At 38.1% G+C, this 22,298-nt stretch overlaps 1 protein-coding gene across 1 annotated transcript in view; it reads left to right on the top strand.

The window, feature by feature from the left end:
* Positions 1-22,298, top strand: part of PRKAR2A (protein kinase cAMP-dependent type II regulatory subunit alpha) — a 127,125-nt gene that overhangs the window by 84,338 nt on the left and 20,489 nt on the right. The window contains exons 6-8 of the mRNA XM_036739019.1: positions 4,615-4,768; positions 13,617-13,718; positions 19,416-19,490. Coding sequence (XP_036594914.1) covers positions 4,615-4,768; positions 13,617-13,718; positions 19,416-19,490 — 331 coding nt within the window. The remainder of the gene's footprint in view (positions 1-4,614; positions 4,769-13,616; positions 13,719-19,415; positions 19,491-22,298) is intronic.

The following is a 22,298-nucleotide window of genomic DNA, read 5'->3' as shown; positions in this document are numbered from 1 at the left end:
CTTTCATCCAAAGCACGGTGCTCCATCCTTGGGGTGTTTTCAGATTATTTGGCAAGTACAGGGTGATATTTTTAAAGCATTCTTTAAACATTCAGAATTGGTTCTTTGATTCACTGTATATTGGATATAACCTGAGGCACTTGCTGGAATTGTTTTTGGAGCCCTTAGTGACCTAAATACAACTCGAGTTGTGTGAATGAGGCTCTTTTAAATTGAAACTCCCTAGCTTTTAGCTCTCAGTTTATAAACCTTCCTGGGTAAAGGGTAGTGTAATGATTGAGATTACAAAGACCAGTTACAATCTTAGAAGAAATAATGTATCTTTTTTCACAAGTAGGAGAAGGGAAGTTTTAAGAAAATGGGTTAATTCCTTTTCCAGAGAGCCTGCTTTAAGTTACCTTAGTCATACGGCCCCAGAAGAAATGAGACAGACTGTGCACTGAATAAAATGAATGTCATTTCCCTTAGTAGATTTTTACAAATATTTCCTGGAAGGTTTTTTCATCCAAGTTGCCTTCCTCATTTTGTTCGAAGAAGGGGGTTGTTGCTGTGTGAACTTCAGTGTATACCATTCAAACATGTACTTGAATTTTAGGACACTGGGTTATATTCCAGTTCCCCAGGAGACTGGATTATTTCTAGGCCCTTACCCATCCTAAACCCACCTTTTACTCCCAGTGCCCTAGTACATAATTATAGAATGTTAAAGCTGGAAGGAGCATAGAGAACTTCTTTCAATTCCCTTCATTTTACAGGAGAAATCTGAGGACCAAAGAACCAAAATAACTTTTCTGAGATTGGTCACAGAGTCGAAGAATTTCAGAGCTGGGAAGAGACCTCAGTGGCAACCTAGTCGAACCCTTACCTGAAAAAAAAATCCCTGCTACATAAAAATGATCTAGCATCTGCGTGAAGATCTCTAGTGAAGGGGAAACCTACTATGTTCACTTTGGAATACCTGTAATCATGTGAAAGTGGTTTTGATTTTGTTTTTTCCCTTCCATCAAGACTCGTCGATGCAACTTTTATCCATTAGTTCTGGTTTTGCCCTTTGGGTTCAAACAGAACAAACCCTGCTTCCTATGTAACAGCCTTGAAGGTGTTTGAAGATGGCTCTCATGTCTCCTCTGAATCTTTGCTTAATCAGCTTTCTCCTGATCCTCCTATGGCTTGGACTTCAAGCACTTTACCATTCTGTGGTACTCAAAATTGAACACAATACTCTATATGTTATCTGACCAGGACAAAGTATAGAAGGCCTATCACTTCCCTAGTCCTAGACTGCATGAATCTCTTAACGAAGTCAAGAATTCATTAAGTGGTGGCGGTGGCGGTGGTGGTTGTGGTTGTTGCTGTTGCCGTTGTCGTATCACGCTGTTGACTCTTGCCGTTGTCGTATCATGCTGTTGACTCCTTGAGCTTGAAGGCCACCGAAAGACCTAGATCTTTTTCAGACAAACTGCCCCCTAACCATGCCTCCCCATCTTCTACTTGTGAAGTCAGTTTCTTCACTTTAAGATGTTAAATTTCTCTCTTTAATTTCATCTTAATAGATTCAGCCCAATGTTATATAGTCTTTCAAGATAGTTTTGCAACCTAACTCCATCACTGTGTAGACCATTTTATTTTTGGTCCATTCATTCACTTGTTTATTCAACCAATATTATTAAACAGATAGATGGCTCGATAGATGAAACATTATTAAGCATTTACTATGTGCCAGGTATTGTACTAAGTCCTGGAGATACAGACACAAGAAAATAAGATAGTGTTTAGTTTGCGTTTTAATATGGGAAGAAAACACATAAAGAAGAGCTGGAAATTGGAGCACGGAAGAAATACCTGCATGAGGAGCCGGTAGACATGTGGAACAGACCTACTGTGGAATTGTGAGCACCTTTGTACATATGCAAGTAGGCCTGCCTGTTGTGTCCTGGTGTCACAGGCCAGTGGGTAAACTGGAAATACAAAGTGAGCAGTGTGGCTAGGCCTTCTCTCGATGAAGCATTTTCAGGCAGGGGACTTCTCAAAGGTAGAGCTGTCTCTAGGAGGGTAGGCAACAGATTGTGGTGATAGTGTAGCAGGCCAGAGGATGAGCCAGAAGTAGAGAGTACCTGCTTAGTAAATGCATAAGAAAGGTGCCGTATTCCATTACAGGGGAGGTAAGAAATGTAGATAAGACTTGATTCCTGCCTTCATGAAACTCATGGCCACAGGAAATTAGTAGTGGTAGAAACAGGTCTCAGAATCAGGTTTCTGACTTCCATTCCAGTAATTCTTAGTTTTTTTCTTTATAAATTACAACTGATCATTTGGAACTCATCATCCTTTGAGTGTAGTGGGGATATCTTCCTCTTAAATGCATCATTATATGTTACTGTGAAATCTTGCTAAAGTTTTCACCATAGCCTTATCTAGAAAAGGATCTTTGGTAAAACTAGAGGTACTTTTATGTACCTACCTCTTCCCAGAACCCCTTTCATATTTTTAAAAATACAAAATTATATTAGTCTTAGCACCAATCCCCTGGGAGTCCCGCTATTTCTACTTTATCCAGAGATGTGTCCTGTTATTCTTTATCTTATTTTTCTTGTCTCTAAACCAGTTCTCTGTTTATATTAAAGCAATCCTGTGGTTACCTAATTAAAAAAAAAAACAAACACCACCTCATCTGGTACATGGATATATACTTGTATATGTACAAAAGTGCTCACAATTCCACATTAGGTCTGTTCCACATGTCTACTGGCTACTCATGCCCTCATGCAGTTGTCCAAATCTCTTTGAAAGCCTAAATGGCTTACTTGCCTGATTTCCCTTGGTCTACATGTATAATTTATTCCCTTTGAAATCTGTAGTGATTTAATAAAAACCATTTTTTCTTACAAAAGCCGTATCGCCTTTCTCTAGAAAGTTATGCTTGAATAAGTTTTCATTGATGATGGATGCCACCTCTCATTATAAGTTCAGCCCGTTTGACTTGTGAGATAAAGGTTTATAGTTTCTAAAGTTCCAGTGAACCTCTCTCTACCATTTTAGAACCTGCATTGGTTTCCTACCTTATCCCAGCTTTTTGACCCATAGTTTGTTTAACCTGACAACACTAACAATGGCATCTTTTATTGTACGGAACATGGAAGGTGGTTGTCATCATCATATACCTCAAGGGACATAGATGTCTAATGTTAAGAATATATATTCTCCCCTCCCCCAGATCTTTTTAGGCTGTATCTCAAGGCTGTCCCCTTCTATAGATTCAATTTTATTTTCCACTCCTTCCTTACTTTTCTACCCTCTTTAGGTTCATTTCAGTGTCCTTTTTTATTTACATTAGTATAGTCCCTGTCCCTAGTCATATGTGTGTGTGTTTGTGTATCTATATAGTATAGTCCCTAGTATTCATCTAGTTCATCTTATTTCATTCTGCATCGGTTCATATAATTCTTCCCATACTTCTAGTCTTTATTTCTTATGGAAATTCAATCTTAAATACTTACTGTAAAATGCTTTCAGAGTTTAGTTAGATCCAAGTATGGTAATTTCAAATAGGAATTCTTGTTTTATTTTTTCTAAAGCCCTATCCAATTCCTCATGAGAGTAGGAAAGTGACTGAGGCTTTCAAAGTTTATTCCAGAAAAAAACAATCTCTATCAGGTTCTACCAAGCAGGAAAGGACCATAGCATCATAGTTTTAAAGCTGGAAGAGACCCTAGGCCATCTTGTCCAGACCCTTCGTTTTGGAGATGAGAAACTAAGGTTCAGAGGTATTAAGTGACTTGCCCAAGATTACAGCTAGTAAGTAAAACTGAACCTGGCAATGGTGTGGCTATGTGTCTATTATCTGTGGACCAGCCTAGGTAAATTCAAGGAGGCTTATTATCATATTAGCCACAGGAACATAATTTTTTTTTTTTTGGCCATAGGCAGTCTCAAAGATTATTAAGTTACAGGAAAGTTGTATTCTGCATCAGTAGGTGTAATTACCAGTTAATGAAATTAGAGCTCCTTGAAGTATTGGAGTACTTATTTTATTATTCCAATCTTAGTAGCAATCAACCAAAAAAGCTTTTAAGTAAACAAGTGATCATAAATATAAAACCATAATCTCTAAGTTATGTGCGTATTAATTTTGAACAAAATAAATAAGTTTTTGCTTCTGTGTCTCATTTTGATTTCCTTATGCATCATTTTTTCTTATTATCCATGGTTGTATTGGTCTTACTGCATTTGATTAGTTAAAAAGGTCAGGAAAAGTATAGGATAATCGTTAGCAAGCAAAGTGGGTTTTTTTGAGGGTTCTTGTTTTGTTTTGTTTTTAGGCTAGGAGAGACTTGGGTGTGCTTGTAGGTAGCAATCAAGGAGCCAGTAGATAGGAAGAAGTGGAAGATTATAAGGAGAGAAGGGCTGTCCTCTAGAGAATATGGGAGGGGATGATGTAAAGTATAGAAAGAGATGCATAGTTCTCAATTCAGCTAAAATAACAAGAGCTTTTAAAGTCTGCTAATCAGGATGTAGAGCATATACTAGGTGTACATTGTACAAAAGAGTTCATAAATAGGTTTTTATTGGAAATAATTTCATCTAATAAACTATGTGGCATCTTTCTTCTTCCAGAGGCTCATATGACATTCTGGTAACAAAAGAGAATCAAAGTAACCGTGTTGGCCAATATGATAATCGTGGCAGTTTTGGAGAACTTGCCTTGATGTACAACACTCCCAGAGCTGCTACCATAATTGCTACAACAGAAGGTTCATTATGGGGTCTGGTAAGTAGAGGGAAATGTTTTCATTTACCTGTCCTGCCCTATAGTTTCCTGTGCCTCCTGTTCTCTGTCTTTGTCCTCTTTGCTGTCACCATTTATCATTGTGGATTATCTGTTTCCCTGGGCATGAGGGCATCACATTTTTGTGCACATACATTCTTCTACTTCCCTATAACAGTTTGGCTGTAAACCATAATAATCACTTACTAATCCTCACTCTGTGAGTTTACTGAAGTAAGTATACACCTTTTTTCCTGTTCGTGTTTTTGTCAATCAAGAGGAAGAGAGAGGATAATAACAAATTAATCTGATCAGCTGCCCTGGGAAATAACTGATAACTCTCATGCATTTTCAAGGATCCCAACAAACCTCACCATGAACAAATATTCTTTCACCTCATTCTATCCATCTCCCAACAAGGATTAGATGGCAAGAAAAACGAATACCCACAGGATATGATACCTCTCCAGTTATGCATTTTATTTTAAGATGCTAGGATTAAAATTCCTTCTGTTGAAGTTGTTGGGTTTTTTTTTTTTCCTAAAAATGGTTAGTGATTGTTGACCATACCTCTGGAGGTACTTTGAACTATATCAGTCCTTCCTTTTCTCTGTGGACTCTCTGTTACTCTGGGATGTTCTATCTTAGGTCAAAAGATAACTATGACACATGATCTGTAACCAACTCTATTTCCTTTACTTTAAATAAAGATCCTTGATATCTTTGAAGATGAAATTCCGTCTTCGATGTGTCCGTTATTAGTGTGGTCTGCAAGGTGGAAGGGACATGTGGAAATCCCATAAATGGTCTAATAAAATTAAGTTTTTAAATGCTTAAATCTGCCTAGCCTTTTTCTAGATTAATACTTACTACTATCTGGTGTCGTGGCTCAATCACTAAAATTTATTGCTACTGCTTTTAGGCCACTAGAGTTTAGGAGATGTTATCGTTTAGGGAAATCCTAATTCTGTGTATAAAGTGAGTTGCATTTTAGTCCTCTGTCTTCTGAATCCATAAGTCTTGAAAACCTGAGGTATGGTATCATTTTATGCCATTATTTTTTCAGTCTGATAGGAAGGGTTAATGTACAGATATAAAATTAACTGGATGAATTAAAAGTTTTCTAGAAGTAACATAGAGAGAAATACTGGGAAATAAATATCTATTATACTTCATTAAACTGAGTATTGCATCTTGAGTTGATCACTGATAATGTACTATTTCCTGAATGGAGCCATGATCATTAATATTTGTACTTCTTCTGGTGTTATAGATTGCAATTTATCAGTACTTTCTCATCCTGTGTCATTCTTATTTACCTGCTAAGTCCTCTGTAGAGAATCTCCTCAGCTCCCTGGAGTCCTTCTCTAGACCTTTCAATATTTTGTGAGTACCAGTAGATGAATTTTTTGCCCAGGGCAATCCGTAAAACTAAGAAAAAGATATAATGACTGCTTCTGCAGCAATGCTGTTAGAATGGCAGTGAAGGGGACTGAGGATGCTGTGAATAACAGAGTTCTTTAGATTATCTGTAAACATGAATTAATACAGTAACTTAATCTTATGGATTTGAGGTGCTAATATAAAATAGATTTAGGTAAAAGATCTGTTTATGTCATTAACATTTATTGGCTTCCCTAGTAAAGGTAAATTTTAAATGTTTTATGTTGTAGACTAAGTGTTCAAGAAATACCAACAACTGTGCCTCAGACACCTATGTGTAGTATACCCTGAACACAAAAAAGTACAAGACAAGTGCCTGTTAAAACATAATTATAAAATAGTATGGCAGAGAAAATAGTAATGCAAGAAAAGTTAAATAATGGTAACATATTATGTACATGTTATGCATAAAGTAGAAAGTTCTGTCATAAGGAACTTCAGGGTTGATTGATAAATTAATTGTGCAAACAAATTGTCCAAGAGGGAAAGACCATGTCTTACTGACCTGATTAGGGAAAAAACTTTATGAAGGAGCTAAGATTTGAGCTAGCTCTTGAAATTGGGCAGAGGAAGAGGCGAGGGATCATGCCGAAAGAAGGAAACTTTCAGAAAATTTTTCAGGAAACACAGTAGATAAACTATTTTGGCTGGGGCCAAAGAATTAATGTAGAGGTAGAATAATAATTTAGGATAGATAATAGAAGGATTTGAATGCTAGGCAGTAGAAGTTTGGACTTGATTCAGTATGCATTGGAGATGATAATAAGGACTTTTTTGGCAGAGGAGTGGTGTGATAAACAGTGTTTTCAGGAAGATTACTTTGGTAGTTGCTTCTTTTTTAGTATGATTTGAACAAGAAATATACTGGAGATAGGAAGAAAAATATATATAAATAAGGTGACACAATCATGTGCCATATATTTTTTTAAGTTATCATTTATTTTTAACATTCTTTTCTTTTTAAATTTTGAGTGCCAATTCTCTCCCTCCCTCTCACCCCTTCACCCAGTGAGAAGGCAGTTCACATTCACAGTTAATAGCTGTGTATTTCCCTTCATCCCATTTCTTCCATTTATCTTTCTCTGTCTTTTTATCCAGTCCCTCTTCAAAAATCTATTTTATTTTTAACCACTGTCTCCCTTAATCTGTTCTCTTTTTATTCTGCTCCGTTCCCTTCTGTTCATCCCTTCCTCCCTTCAATTTCCTTATTGGGTAAGTTACATTTATATACACAACTGAGTATGCATATCTAGTCTTCCCTCTTTGAACCATTTCTGATGAGAGGTTCAAGCATTGCCCCACCCATCTCCATTTTCCCCTCCACTATAAAAGCTTATTTTCATGCATCTCTTTTATGTGAAACAATTTTCCCCATTCTTCCACTCCCTTCTGCCTTCTCCCAGTGCATGACCCTTTTGTTTTTGGGGAGATCATTCCAACTTGATCAACTCACCCCCATGCCCTCTGTCTATGTAAACTTCTTTTAACTGCTTGAATAATGATAAAGTTCTTAGAAGTTGCATATATTATGTTCCTATATAGAAATGTAAACAGTTTAACTTTATTGAAACCCTTATGATTATTCTTTCATGTTTGCCTTTTTATGCTTCTCTTGAGTCTTATGTGTAAAAGTCAGATTTTCTATTTAACTCTGGCCTTTCTATCAGGAATGCTTAAAAATCTTCTATTTCATTAAATGTCTATTTTTTTCTTGTGAGCTATTATACTCAGTTTTGCTGGGTAGGTGGTTCTTAGTTGTAATCCTAGCTCCTTTACCCTCTAGAATATCATATTTCAAGCCCTCTGTTTCTTTAATGTGGAAGCTGCTAAATCTTGTGTGGTCCTAACTGTAATTCCACAATATTCGAACTGTTTCTTTTTGGCTGCTTGAAGTATTTTTTCTTTGACCTGAGAGCCATGGAGTTTGGCTATAATATTCCTGGAAATCTTCATTTAAGTATCATTCAGAAAAGGTGATCAGTGGATTCTTTTGATTTCTTTTTTACCCTCTGGATCTAATAAGATATTGGGGCAGTTTTCCTTTACAGTTTCTTGAAATATGATGTCTAGGGTCATTCTTTGATCACTATTTTGAGGTAGTCCTGTAATTCTTAAATTATGTCTCCTAGATCTGTCTTCCTGGTGAGTTGTTTTTCCACCAATATATTTCACATTTTCAATTTTTTTTATTCTTTTGGCTTTATTCATATATCACTTTAAAGATATAAATTTGTCATTTTTCTGTGAAGGATCCCAGCTTTCATTATTTCTCCCAGATATACACAAATGTGTTTAATGTTAAACAGAGATTGCAGATTCATTAATCCTTAGCCTCTATTGTAATTTCTACTCACTACTTAGCTACCTTTAGCCCAGAAACATTCTTGAATGTTGATCATTTGGGATAAATATTTCAGAGAGACACTGAAAAGTAAGTAGGAAAGGGAACTGGGCATAATGGATAGAGCATTGGACTTGGGATCAGGAGACCTGGCTTCACTTACTACTTCAGGGACACTTTACTAGCTCTGTCATTATATATAAGTCACTTAACAGCTCAGAGCCTCAGTTTACTAATTTGTAAAATGGGGACAATAATAATTGGCCAACCTTATAAAGTTGTTGTGGGGAAAGTGTTTTGCACACATTAAAGCACTCTTTATAACCTAAATTAATGCCTTGTCTAACAAAAAAAATAAAGATAGTGTAATTCTCTCTCCAGAATCCTATTTAGGAGAAGCCTGAGGTTGACCTGGCTGCTGAATCTCAGGTTATCATGACCTTATTGCTCATGCCAGTTTTATGAGGGTCATGGTTCTAATTTCTAGAAGTCTTTCTACCCACAGCTTTAAGGGGCAGGGGGAATGTAGAAAAAATTATCATCTGAAAACCAAGACTTTTGATATTTATTAAGCATCTTATCATTAACCCTTTAATGGCTGTTCTATATGCAGGTCACATATAAAAAAGGCTCATGCTGTAGCTTCTGTAGAGACATGCTTCCATTTTTGATATTTGACCAAGATAGACTTTTTATCAAAATGTAACTTGGGCATTCCTAATTCTGTGCCTTTGCTCATTCTTTGCTTCCCCTGTCATCTCTCTGAATTTTGTTTATTCTTCAAAGCCTAGTTCAAGTCATACTTCTTTCATAAAACCATCCTTTATGATCATAGCCTATTAGGATTCTGTCTCTAAATTACCATAGCACTTCATTTAGCGGTTACGATATGTTGCTTTTGTATCACATATATGTTGTGGTTTCCCAATTTAATTTTAAGTCCTCCAAGGAAGTTTTGTATCCCCCTTGGCCTCTTAACATCACACTTTGTAGATGAACATTAATATCCTAGTGTCTAGAGAAAGAGGATGTAGGGAGAACAGTGGTTGTTTCTCCAAGTCACTTCTTTTCTATATGGAAGCTGGTAGCTCTTTGAAGCTTCCTCAGTTCTATTAGAGCATTAGATAAAGAAGTTTGGGGCTGACTAGTTTTGTTTTCTATTTATATTTTATTCTTTTACTTATTTTACTCTAACAATTCACAGAATTGTAATTGAGAGTGTCTGGAATCCCAGTGGACTCTAGACAAGTTGACAGATTTTCCAGGTTTTCAGCTGTGCCAGACACCTTGGCTTTTTCTCTCAATTGGGTGGTTGGTTGGTTTTTGTCCTTTGTTCTCAAAGAGGACCAAAATGACATCACTACGCTAGAATCAAGTTTCAATGTGTCTGACCATGGCTGATCAGACCAGTATGAGCTTGGAATGTTCTACCACAGGTGAGGCACAAATAATCTATGTGAACATTTGGGGTGGATTCTCTAAATTTGTGTATCTTGTTTTTTTTTTCTCTAACTTTCAGTTCTGCTTTGCTCATAGAGCACAACAACTTCTCTGATGTGGGCATGCCACGCTGAGTAGTCCTGTGCCAGCGTCTCTCATATCACACAATCACACAATTTAGAACTCTTAAGAGAGACCTTGAGAATATCCTTGGATCGCTTCTTCTTACCACCATGTGAATGCTTGCCCTGTGTGACTTCTCTATGAAATAGTCTTTTTGGCAAGTGTTTGTTTTGCATTCAAACAACATGGTCAGCCCATCGGGTTGTGTTCTCTGAAGCAGAGTTTGAATGCTTGGCCATTTAGTTTGAGAAAGGACCTCAGTGTCCGGTGTCTTGTCCTGCCAGGTGATCTTCAGAATCATCCTGAGACAATTCAAATGGAAGCAATTCAGTTTCCTGGCGTGGTGCTGGTGTGCCGTCCGGGTTTCACAGACATTCAACAATGACCCCAGCACAGTGGCTGTCTAGATCTTCATTTTGGTAGTCAGTCTAATACTCTGCCATACTTTTCTTTGGAACCTCCTAAACACTGAGCTAGCTCTGGCAATGTGTGTATCAACCTCATTATCAATGTGTGCATCCCTGGAAAGTATGCTGCCAAAGTAAGTGAACTTATTCACAGCATTCAAAACTTATCTCTGCTGTAACTGATGGTTCCACATATGTATGATGTGGTGGTGACTGATGGAGCACCTATGTTTTCTTGGTGTTGTTAGGCCAAAATTAGCACAAGCAGCAGAGAATCGATCCATACTTTGTTGCATCTCAGCTTCAGAGGCTGCATTGAGTGCACAATCATCTGCAAACAGAAAATCATGCACCAACACTCCCTCCACTTTGATCTTGGCTTGTAGCCTCTTCAAGTTGAAGAATTTACCATCTGACCTGGATGCCATATTCATTCTCATTGAAAGCATTTGATGTGACTGAAAACATCATTTTAAAAAGCGTGGGACCAAGCACACACAGGATTGTTTCACTCCATTGGTGACTGGGAAAGCATAGGAGCATTGTCCATTATCCAGAACCTGGGCAAGCACGCCATCATGAAATTGATGTACAATGCTAATGAATTTCTCTGAGTAATCAAGTTTTGACATATTTGTCCATAAACTCTCATGATGGACAATATCAAAGGCCTTGGTCTGATCTACAAACATTGTGTACAGACCTCTGTTCTGCTTCTGGCATTTCTCCTGGAGTTGTCAGGCAGCAAACACCATATCAACCGTTCCTCAGCCCTTTCTGAAGCCACACTGGCTTTCAGGTAGATGACCATCTTCCAGGTGAAAGATCTTAAGGAGGACTCCAGCAAGAATCTTGCCAGCAATGACTAAGAGGGAGACACCGCCCCCCCCCCACCCCGCTGTGATTGTCACCAGACAATCTATTTCCTTTACCTTTATAGAGGGATGGACAATGGAGGCATCCTTGAACTCCTGGAGGATAACCTCTTCTCTAACGTGGAAAATTTCAGTTAGCTTTTGTATCAGCAGTGGATCCCCTACTTTGTAAATGTTAAGTGGAGTAGAATCAGCACCACTCTTACTCAGTTGGAACTTCAGCTAGGGAGGGATTGACTTCAACCTGAGGTAAAGTCATTGGCCTCAGCATTGATTGATAATGGTCTGTTGAGAACACTAAGGAAGTGTTCAGCCTATCTCTCTAGGATCATGTCTTTATCACTAATCAGTGCAGCTCTATCAGCATTGAGTAGTTGAGATACAGCATATTCTTTGGCCCATAAATAGCCTTCAGGGCATCTTAAAAGTGCTTTGGATTATTACTGTCAGCATAAAATTGAATTTCATATGCCTTTTTACTGAGCCAAGAATCCTCCCTCTCTCTCAGCTTTGCTTGTTCTTTAGTTTTGATAGAATTAAATACTGCCTTCTTAGAGATGGATAAACTATCCTGCTGGTAAACCCTGTGGAGTTCTCTTTTTCATTTAGCAGCTTCTGAATTGCCCCATCATTTTCATCAAACCAGACTTGATGTTTGCGAGCGTTCCAACCCAGATGAGCAAATGCAATGCTGTACACCAAATCTCTGCCCACCCCTTTTCTGCTCCACTGTTGCCAACTTCATGTTGGCTCAACTTTCTCTTCAAGTTAACAAACTGTTCTCGCTCAGAAAACAGTTCTAATCTGTTGACATTAATTATTCTGGTAGTCATTTTGCCTTGGGGATGCCACTTGTGTTGAATGCAAATACTTAGCTTAGAGAGGATAAATCTGTGATCAGTCCATCACTCTGCTCCACACATTGCCTTTGTCACTCTCACATCCTGTCTGTCTCTACTCCTTACATCCACAAAGTCCATCCACAAAGTTTATTGCGTTTAGGTAAATGGAAGACAGTGTTGTTGATGAGAAGGTCATGAGAAGCACAATTCTTCAGTAGTAAGTGATCATTGCTGTTGCTGTTTTCTAACTCCATTCCTCCCTAGGACTCTCTCTCAGATCTGGTAATCTGAGCCTACTCTAGCATTAAAGCCACCCAGAGTTATAAGCTTGTCCTCTTTTAGCACACTGATGATAAGGGTCTCCAGGTCTTCATAAAATTTTTCTTAGACTTCATCATGGTGGGAGCATAGGCACCGATGATGGCAGCGGCATGACATTTTGCTCTAAGTGGCAGTCACATTGTCATTAGCCTGTCATTCATTCCTTTTAGTAGATATATAAGCTCGTTGACTAAATTAGCTTTGATTGTAAAACCTACACGAGCTTCATGACACTTCCCTTCACTGTGGCCGCTCCAGAAAAATGTGTATCCAGCTCCCACTTCAGTAAGTTGGCCTTCATTTGCCAGCCTTGTTTCACTCAGGGCTACTATTTGGATGCAATACCTACTGTGTTCTTCTGCAACAGGAGCTGTTCATCTTTCAGGTCTACTAGATTTTGTGTTGTCTATAAGTGTGCCCACGTTCCGTGTGCCAGTGGTGAGTGGAATCGTCTTCACAGACATTTTTGTACATTTTTTTGTGTTTTGACCGCAGAGTGGGATTCCCCCCCATGCCGTGGTAATTAGGCCAGGGTTGGGTAAGCAGACAATTTTTAGGGCACTTTTTCTAGCCCCTTCCTCACACTAGGAGCTGAGCAGTGCAATCCTTAAAAGGCTGCCCAGACAAATGGGGGCTGCCAAATCCCACTGTTGCTTCCAGTGAGAAAACAACCCTGTGGCCTGGGCTGCCTATGTTCAGGATTGTGGCTGTAGCTCTCAGTGTATCCGCACCTGCTGCTTCATCTCTTGCCTGTTGCCACAGGGCTTTGAGATAGATAAAATGGTAAAATAGTGTGGGTGATGATGTCTTTTGATTTGTGTGTAAGTGCGATTTAAGTGAGGCAGAGTTGCATGAAGTCGTCATCCTCACCCTCTCCTCAGGAGTCAGCACAGTCCAGTGACAAGACAAAATCAAGATGACTGGTGATGGCTCAAGTATTTCTGCCAAGTATCCCTCCATGACTGAAGACATTTTCATAAACATTCAGTTTACTCAATGCAACTCAATAGGCATTAATGTTTACATGTAAAAGTTAGAATTTCTGTGTTTTTCTTGTAGGACCGAATAACATTCAGAAGAATCATATTGAAAAACAATGCAAAGAAGAGGAAAATGTTTGAATCATTTATTGAATCTGTGCCTCTGCTGAAATCCCTAGAGGTAAGGCCTCTGAGAAAGAGACTGTTGTTTCCTTTAGAGATGTAAAGAATGCCAATTGAGGAAGCATTCACCTACCAAAACTCTTGGTAAAGGTCCTGTGGGTATGTTTTAATTCCTGGGAATGAGTAAAAGCCCCTGAGGAAACTCATTTTTTCTATCTGAGAGAAGATATAAGGTGAAACAAAAAGTAATATTCATCAAGCATTTATTAAATGCTTAATATGTGCCAAGCACTATGGTAAGGGCTCTAGATTTAAATAAAGGCAAACACTATTCCTGCCCTCAGAAGGCTTATATTCTATTGGAGAAGAAAACATGCAAGCTACTCTGTATATACAAGATTTATACAGTGTAAATGAAAAGTGAATAGCAAAAACAGGGCTGTAGAAGAAGGAAGGGCTTGGTGGGAGAAATAATTTTAGTGTTAAACCCATTAAGTTTGAGATATTCAAATGCATTTGGCAACATGGAGAGACGTTTGGACTAGATATATAGATGTGGGAATCATCTACATAGAGACAATAATTTAACTTGTAGGAAGTGAGGGAATCACCAGCCAAGATATTGTAGAGGGAGAAGAAAAGAGGACCTAGAACAAAAGCCTTTAAGGCTCTGCAACATTGTAACAGTTTTAGTAATTAGTGGATGTGACCTGGGTGAAGTTCCAGCAGAGAAAACTGAGAAGGAACTGTCAAACATGTAGGAAGAGAACCAGGGAGATAAGTGTTGTGAAAACCTACAGAGGAAAGAATATCCAAGAAAAGAGGACTGTCGGTAGTCAGTAGTGTCAGAGGTTGCCAAAAGGTCAAGAGGATAAGGTCTAGAAGGATTGAGAAATGGCCATTAGATCTCATAATGGAGATCATTGATGACTTCAGAGAAGCAGTTTTAATTGAATAATGAGGCTGGAAGTCAACTTTCAGAAAGTTTAGAATTGGAGGGGAGGAGAAGGAGTGAAAGCAATACGTATTGACAGCTTTCTGAAGTTTAGCTGGGAAAGAATGGAGAACTGTAGCTAGCAGGGATTCAAGTTAGAGTGGGTTTTTTGGTTTCTTTTGTTTAGGAATGGAGAGATGGGGGTGGGGGGAGGGTGGAGCCAAGATGGCAGCAGGAAAGCAGGGACTCGTTTAGGCTTTTCCCCCAAATCCCTCCAAACACCTGTAAAAAATGGATGCGAACAAATTCTAGAGCTAGAGAACCCACAAAATAACAGAGGGAAGCAGGTCTCCAGCCCAAGATGGCCTAGATGGTCACTGGGAAGGGTCTTCCCACTGCTAGGAGTGGAGCACAGCCCAACGTGGGCCACGCCAGGACAGACAAGGCACTAAGGAGATCAGGCAAAGCAGGCCATAGGGCCATGAATCACTGAGCTGTAGCAGTTACCAGACTTCTCAGCCCACAATTGCCAAAAAACAACTAGCAGGTCAGTGGGAAAACTGCTGGATCGGGGGAGAGAAATGCACGGTCAGTCCCAACCCCAGGGGCGGTGGAGGTGGTACAGTGCAGCGGCTGCAGCAGCAGGAAGCTCCTGCGGCTGCTTCCAGAGCTCCAGCTGCAGTTGCTTCCAGCCCCAGGCCTGGTGGGAGGAATCAACCAGCAGACCAGAGCAGGAGTGCAGGGAGCACTTTGCTGGCACAGAGGCAGGGTTCTCTTGCTTTGTCCTGCTTGGATCTGTGTTGGCGGTTCTTGGGGGAGGAAGAGCGCTGCCGTGGCAGAGCTTGCTGTGTAGAAATAGCTCTGAAAACAGCAGCGCAACACCCCAAAGCTTGGGACAAAGCACTTGACATTCTGAAGCCGGTCACATCCTGACAAAAACCTCAAGTGTCAAGTGGTTGGCTGGGAACATGGCGAGGCAGCAAAAGACTCAGACTGTTGAATCTTTTTTTTGGTGACAAAGAGGACCAAAACATACAGCCAGAAGAAGTCAAGAAAGTCAAAGAGCCCACATCAAAAGCCTCCAAGAAAAATACGAATTGGTCTCAGGCTATGGGAGAGCTCAGAAAGGATTTGGAAAGGCAAGTAAGGGAAGTAAAGGAAAAATTGGGAAGAAAAATGAGAGTGATGCGAGAAAATCATGAAAAACAAGTCAATGACTTGCTAAAGGAGACCCAAAAAAATACTGAAGAAAACAACACCTTAAAAAATAGACTAACCCAAAGGGCAAAAGAGCTCCAAAAAGCCAATGAGGAGAAGAATGCCTTAAAAGGCAGAATTAGCCAAATGGAAGAGGAGGCCCAAAAGACCACTGAAGAAAATACTACCTTAAAAATTAGATTGGAGCAAGTGGAAGGTAGTGACTTGATGAGAAATCAAGATATTATAAAAGAGAACCAAAAGAATGAAAAAATGGAAGACAATGTGTAATATCTCATTGGAAAAACCACTGACCTGGAGAATAGATCCAGGAGAGATAATTTAAAAATTATTGGACTACCTGAAAGCCATGATCAAAAAAAGAGCCTAGACATCATCTTTCAAGAAATTATCCAGGAAAACTGCCCTGATATTCTAAAACCAGAGGGTAAAATAGAAATTGAAAGAATCCACCAATTGCCTCCTGAAAAAGATCCCAAAAAGAAAACTCCTAGGAATATTATAACCAAATTCCAGAATTCCCAGGAGAAAATATTGCAAGCAGCCAGAAAGAAATAGTTCAAGTATTGTGGAAACACAATCAGGATAGCACAAGATCTAGCAGCTTCTACATTAAGGGATCAAAGGGCTTGGAATATGATATTCCAGAGGTCAAAGGAGCTAGGATTAAAACCAAGAATCACCTACCCAGCAAAAATGAGTATAACACTCCAGGACAAAATACAGATTTTCAGTAAAATAGAGGACTTCCAAGCATTTATGAAAAAGAAAAGACCAGAACTGAAGAGAAAATTTGACTTTCAAATATAAGAATCAAGAGAAGCATGAAAAGGTAAACAGGAAAGAGAAATCATAAGGGACTTACTAAAGTTGAACTGTTTTGATTACATTTCTACATGGAAAGATGATATTTGTAACTCATGAAGCCTTTCTAAGTATAAGGGTAGTTGAAGGGAATATATATATATAGACAAAGGGCATAGGGTGAGTTGAATATGAAGAGATGATATCTAAAAATAAACACAACTAAGGGATGAGAGAGAAATATATGGGATAAATTATCTCACATAAAAGTGGCAAGAAATAGCAGTTCTACTGGAAGGGAAGAGGGGGCAGATGAAAGGTAATGGAATCAATCTTACTCTCATCACACTTGACTTAAGGAGGGTATAGCATACACACTCAATTGGGTATTTTGCCCTACAGGAAAGCAGGGGGGAAGGGGATAAGAAAGACAGGATGATAGAAGGGAAGACAGATAGGGGGAAGAAGTAATCAGAAGCAAACACTTTTGAAAAGGCCCAGGGTCAAGGGGATAAAATTGAATAAAGGGGGTCAGCATAGATGGAGGGAAATATAGTTAGTCTTTCACAACATGAATGTTACGGAAGTGTTTGGCATAGTGATACCTGTGTGGCCTATGTTGAATTGCTTGCCTTCCCAAGGAGGGTGGATGGGGAGGGAAGAAGGGAGAAAATTTGGAACTTAAAGTTCTAAAAACAAATGCTCAAAAAAAAAAAAAGATTTTTTATATGCAACTGGGAAATAAGATACAAGCAATGGGGTATAGAAATCTATCTTGCCCTACAAGAAAGCAAGGGGAAAGGGGTTAAGGGGTAGGGGAGTGGGGTGACAGAAGGAAGGGCTAACTGGTGAAAAGGGCAATCAGAATATATACCATCTTGGGATGGGGGGAAAATTTATAACTCAAAATCTTGTGGGAATCAATGTTGAAAACTAAAAAATATTAAATAAATAAAGGAAAAAAAAAGAATGGAGAGATCCAAACAACAGATGATCAAAGGATATGAACAGGAAGTTTTTAGATGAAGAAATGAAAGTTATATATGGTCATATGAAAAAATGCTCTAAATCATTATTGATTAGAGAAATGCTGTATTAAAATAACTTTGAGCTACCACCTCACACCTATCAGATTGGCTAATATGACAGGAAAAGAAAATGACAAATGTCAGAGGGATGTGAGAAAATTGGGATACTAGTGCACTGTTGGTGGAGTTGTGAATTGATCTGAACATTCTGGAGAGCTATTTGGAACTATGCCCAAAGGGTTATAAAACTGTGTACACCTTTTGATCCAGCAGTACCACTACTAGGTCTGTATCTCAAAGAGATCAGTGAAAAAGGAAAAGGACCTATAGGCACAAAAATATTTATAGCAGCTCTTTAGTGGTGACAAAGAATTGGAAATTGCGGACATGCCCATCAATTGGGGGATGGCTAAAAAAAGTTGTGATACATGGTTGTGATGGAATACTACTGTGCTGTAAAGAAATGACAAGCATCCTGATTTCAGAAAAACCTGGAAAGAGTTAAATGAACTGAAGCAAAGTAAAGTGAGCAGGACCAGAAGAACATTGTGCACAGGAACGACAATGTTGTATGATGATAAAGTGTGAATGACTTAGCTATTTTCAGCAATACAGTGATCTAAAACAATTCCAAAGGACTCATGATGAAGAATGTTATCCACCTCTAGAGAAAGAATTGATAGAGTCTGAATGCAAATTGAAGCATACTTTTAAAATTTTCTTAGAGGGGAGAGGGGAGAGGAAGTAGTTAAGGAGAGAATTTGGAACTCAAATTTTTAAAAAATGAATGGTTAAAATTGTTTTTACATGTAATTGGAAAAAGTACATTTTTTAAAAATTGTCATTACACTCCCTGATAAGCATGATTTTATTTATTTTTTAAAAAAAAAGACTGGAAACCATTCACAAAATCATAGGTGAAAACCCCCCAGATCTATTAGAACCGGGAGCAAAGATAGAAACCACTGATAAATTCTTTGAAAGTTCCAGAAACATGATAAAAAATCCAGAGCTCCTACATCAAAGAAAAATTACTGTTGGTATATAGAAAGAAACAGACTACTAAGGAAGCACAGTCAGAATCACATGAGACCTGGAAGCTTCCAATAAAAATGAGAGATCTTATAATATCCCAAAAGACAAAAGGGAGAGGTTTAAAACACACGCAAAGCCTAAATACACTCCATATAACTCTGGGGGGAAACAAGGACTTTCAGTGGCATAGAGGACTTTTTATTCTTTCTGATCAAAATACCAAAGCTGAGTACGAACTTTCAAATTCAAATACAAATGTCCGGAGAAACCCAGAAAGCTAATTTTATCTGAGAAATTGGCCTCATATATTTTTAATGAATTATTAACAACAAAAGAGTAATAATATACTAGAGTCCTGTTATAATCTTTTTCTCATAGTCCTTGCTATGGGACTCCCTGTTTTAAAGATAAAACTAATTTTGTAACAGGATCCTTTTGATAATAGAACCCTTGTCCCTTATGCCAATGACTTCTATGGGATGAGTATTGTGAACAAGTTGCATTGCACTTAGCTAAAAGAAAGTCCCTTTCCTCGTCTGTTCCTTAGATTCCTTATATATAAAATGAATGGGGTTGGACTGGATTATCTCTAACGTATTTTTCAGCTTTGAAATTTTTTCTTTTGTATATATCACTTCTTGTTGATGGTATTTTAATGCTTTTGTGTATTTGATGGAGGCTCACAGTGTTTTTTGGTTGAATTGTCCAATAACCAGTGGGTTGTGGACTATTGCAGGTTTCAGAGAGAATGAAGATTGTGGATGTAATAGGTGAGAAGAACTATAAAGATGGAGAACGAATTATTGCTCAGGTAAGCATGCTTTGGATTTCCTTTCTTGTTTTAACATTAATTTTAATGACTTAACTAATCTGATTCTAGGATTTCATTAAATCTACTTCATCAGTCAGTCAGCAAGAATTTATTATGTTCCTAGTACTGAGGTAGGCCTTGGGGGATACAGAGATGGGTAAATGGAACAGTCTTTTGACTGAAGTACTTCGTATCTTTTCAGGGAAGATAACATGTGCATATATAAGTCTGTATAGAATAAATACAAGATAAACTCAAGGTAATTAAACTCAAAGAAGGGGGGAGGACAGGAGCAGTTGAGGCATCAAAGGTGCTCTTCATGTAAAAGTTAACACTTGAACTGAGTCTTGAAATAGATGAGTACTACTATGGGCACAGGCAAAAAGAGTCCATTCTGGACTTGGAGAAGACAAGATGGAGTACTGTATATGAGGATCAAAGGGAAGGACAGTTAAAGAAAGTTAAGGCTAGAAAAACAGGCTGGAGCCAGGTTGTAAAGAGTTTCATAAGCCAGACAGACAAGATATTTTATTTTAGAGGCATTGAAGTTTGAGGAGGGGAATAGAGAACCATTGGAATTTGAGTAAAATCTATACAAGGATAATCATTTTGGGTGCTATATGGAGGCTAAATTGAAGTAGGAAAAGACTTGAGGTAGGGGATACCAGTGGGGAGACTTGAACTAACATGGTAGCTATGTGATTAGTGAGAAGGGGATGAATTCAGGAAATATTGTCAATATAGTAATGTAAAGATCTGTGACTGATAGGATATTTGGGGTGAATTATAGTGGTGGTTTGAAGATAATGCCAAGAACTAGGAAATTGGAAGAATCATAGTACCTTCTGCAGTGATAAAGATGTGGTAGTGGGGTGGGTATAGAAGGAAAGATAATTAATTTTATTTTGGACATGTTGAATTTCAAATGTCCAGTAGGCAGTTGGTGATGCAGGACTGGAGCTCAGGAAAGAAATGGGGCCAGGATACACAAATCTAGGATTTATTATGCATAGAGATGATAATTCAACCCATGGGAGTTGATTTGGTCACCAAGGGACAGTAGAGAAAAAAGGTGGCTAAGAGAGCCTTCAGGTATATCCATAGGGGATGTGATATGGATGATGATTTTGCAGAGGAGACTGAGAAGCAGTGGTCAGACAGGTAGTAATTGCCTCTGTCTCTTGTTTAGTTAAGAATATATCTCGTAGCTTTAGAAAGTATATGTGGCAAATGAAAGATGAAATGACTGAAGAAACAAAGGTTTGATCTTCCAAGCATTTCAATTTATTAAGTAATACATTCCAGTTGCCTAACAAATTGGGACTAGGCCCTTCCTGAGCTTAGGGTTAGATCCCGAGTACAAGGGAATATAGATTTTTATACGTTAAAAACAAATAAGACCAAATAATTAAAAAGAAACAATTAGCCAGGATACAAAATTAGGTAATCTGATTTCTGATTGGAGGAAAGAGAAGGACTTTGCAAGTTGGGAGAAAACCCCTTGCATCAATCTTTGGATCTTACTGGGTTTCTGATCAGCATAACCTAAGTCATTAGTTAAGGGTCTCTACAGCTGTGCAGAGGTAGGTTCAAATGATACAATAAGGTTTTCTTCTAATTCCCATAATTGAATAAAGTTTTCTAACAAGACAGAATTTGGACTAGACCCATAATTGAACAGAAAGGGAGCTAAACTAGCTCCAGAATCGAGTCACAAGGTAGAGACAGTGTGGTTCATTCAGTTCCCACAATTAACCACTTCCTGTCCTAATTCTCTCAGTTTCCTCAATTTCCCCCTTTTGCTTCATGGGGGCAGCCCACTGGATCAGTGATCTATAAACCAAATCTGTAAGGTTTTTCATTTATTGATAATCAGAATTATAAGGCACATTACAGATCAAACTAGTTGGAGAGCTCACAATGTATTAATTTTGAGAAAGGAGATTTACACGTCACCAAGGTAACCAAGAAAACACCATGAAACAAAAGACCAAAGCAATACAATAATGATCATAAATATTAACTAACATTAAGTCTCCTTGAGTCTTAGTGACCCCTTCCCTACCCCTTTCCCCATTTAATCAGTACCTTTTGAGTCTCAGATGTCTCATGTAGTCATTTGGTTCCTGTATATCTTGCCTTGGACATTCTGAAATAGGTTTCATTCTCAGGATAGAGGTGAAAAGGGGCTCTGCTTCTCTGGTTCCAAATTACTTGAAGAGATTCCTCGATAATTCTGCTAGTAGCAAGACTTAATAGAGCCTAGTACAATCTCTTGAAATTGATTCTCTGATCCTGAAACTTCAGAGAATTTCAGTTAAAAAACACATTAAAAATGTGCCACTTGCTGTTTCTATCTTTATCTAAATTAACCCTGTACCTCATATAAGAATCTTTTTAAAAATGTCATGAGGGTCTAACTTGTAAAATGGACTCTTCTGTCTTTTAAAATTCTCAGACAGATTCTTTTAAAATGGAAAAATAATTTCACTTTCTTTATAATTATCAATATAATATTATAGGTAAAATCCTTAATCCAATTTTGAGAACTTATTACTAAAATATATCCTAAGCTTGGATTTCCATACTAGATATATTTAGAAGCCAACCATATACATATGTATATAGTTCTTAGAGAAAACAGCCTAATCTTGTTTTCTCATAATTTACTATTCCATTTAATTAGAGAACTTTTACATTGTATCTTTGTCTTATTACTTTGTCTCATTCCCCCTTTTAGAGGATATCATTCCTGTATTATAATTTGACCACAAATACAGATTAAAATTATAAAATTTTTCATACTTG

Source organism: Trichosurus vulpecula, chromosome 9, assembly GCF_011100635.1.
Source record: "Trichosurus vulpecula isolate mTriVul1 chromosome 9, mTriVul1.pri, whole genome shotgun sequence".
Classification (NCBI taxonomy): Eukaryota; Metazoa; Chordata; class Mammalia; order Diprotodontia; family Phalangeridae; genus Trichosurus; species Trichosurus vulpecula.
Note: the sequence above shows the minus strand (reverse complement) of the source record. Positions and strands in the feature narration are given on the sequence as shown.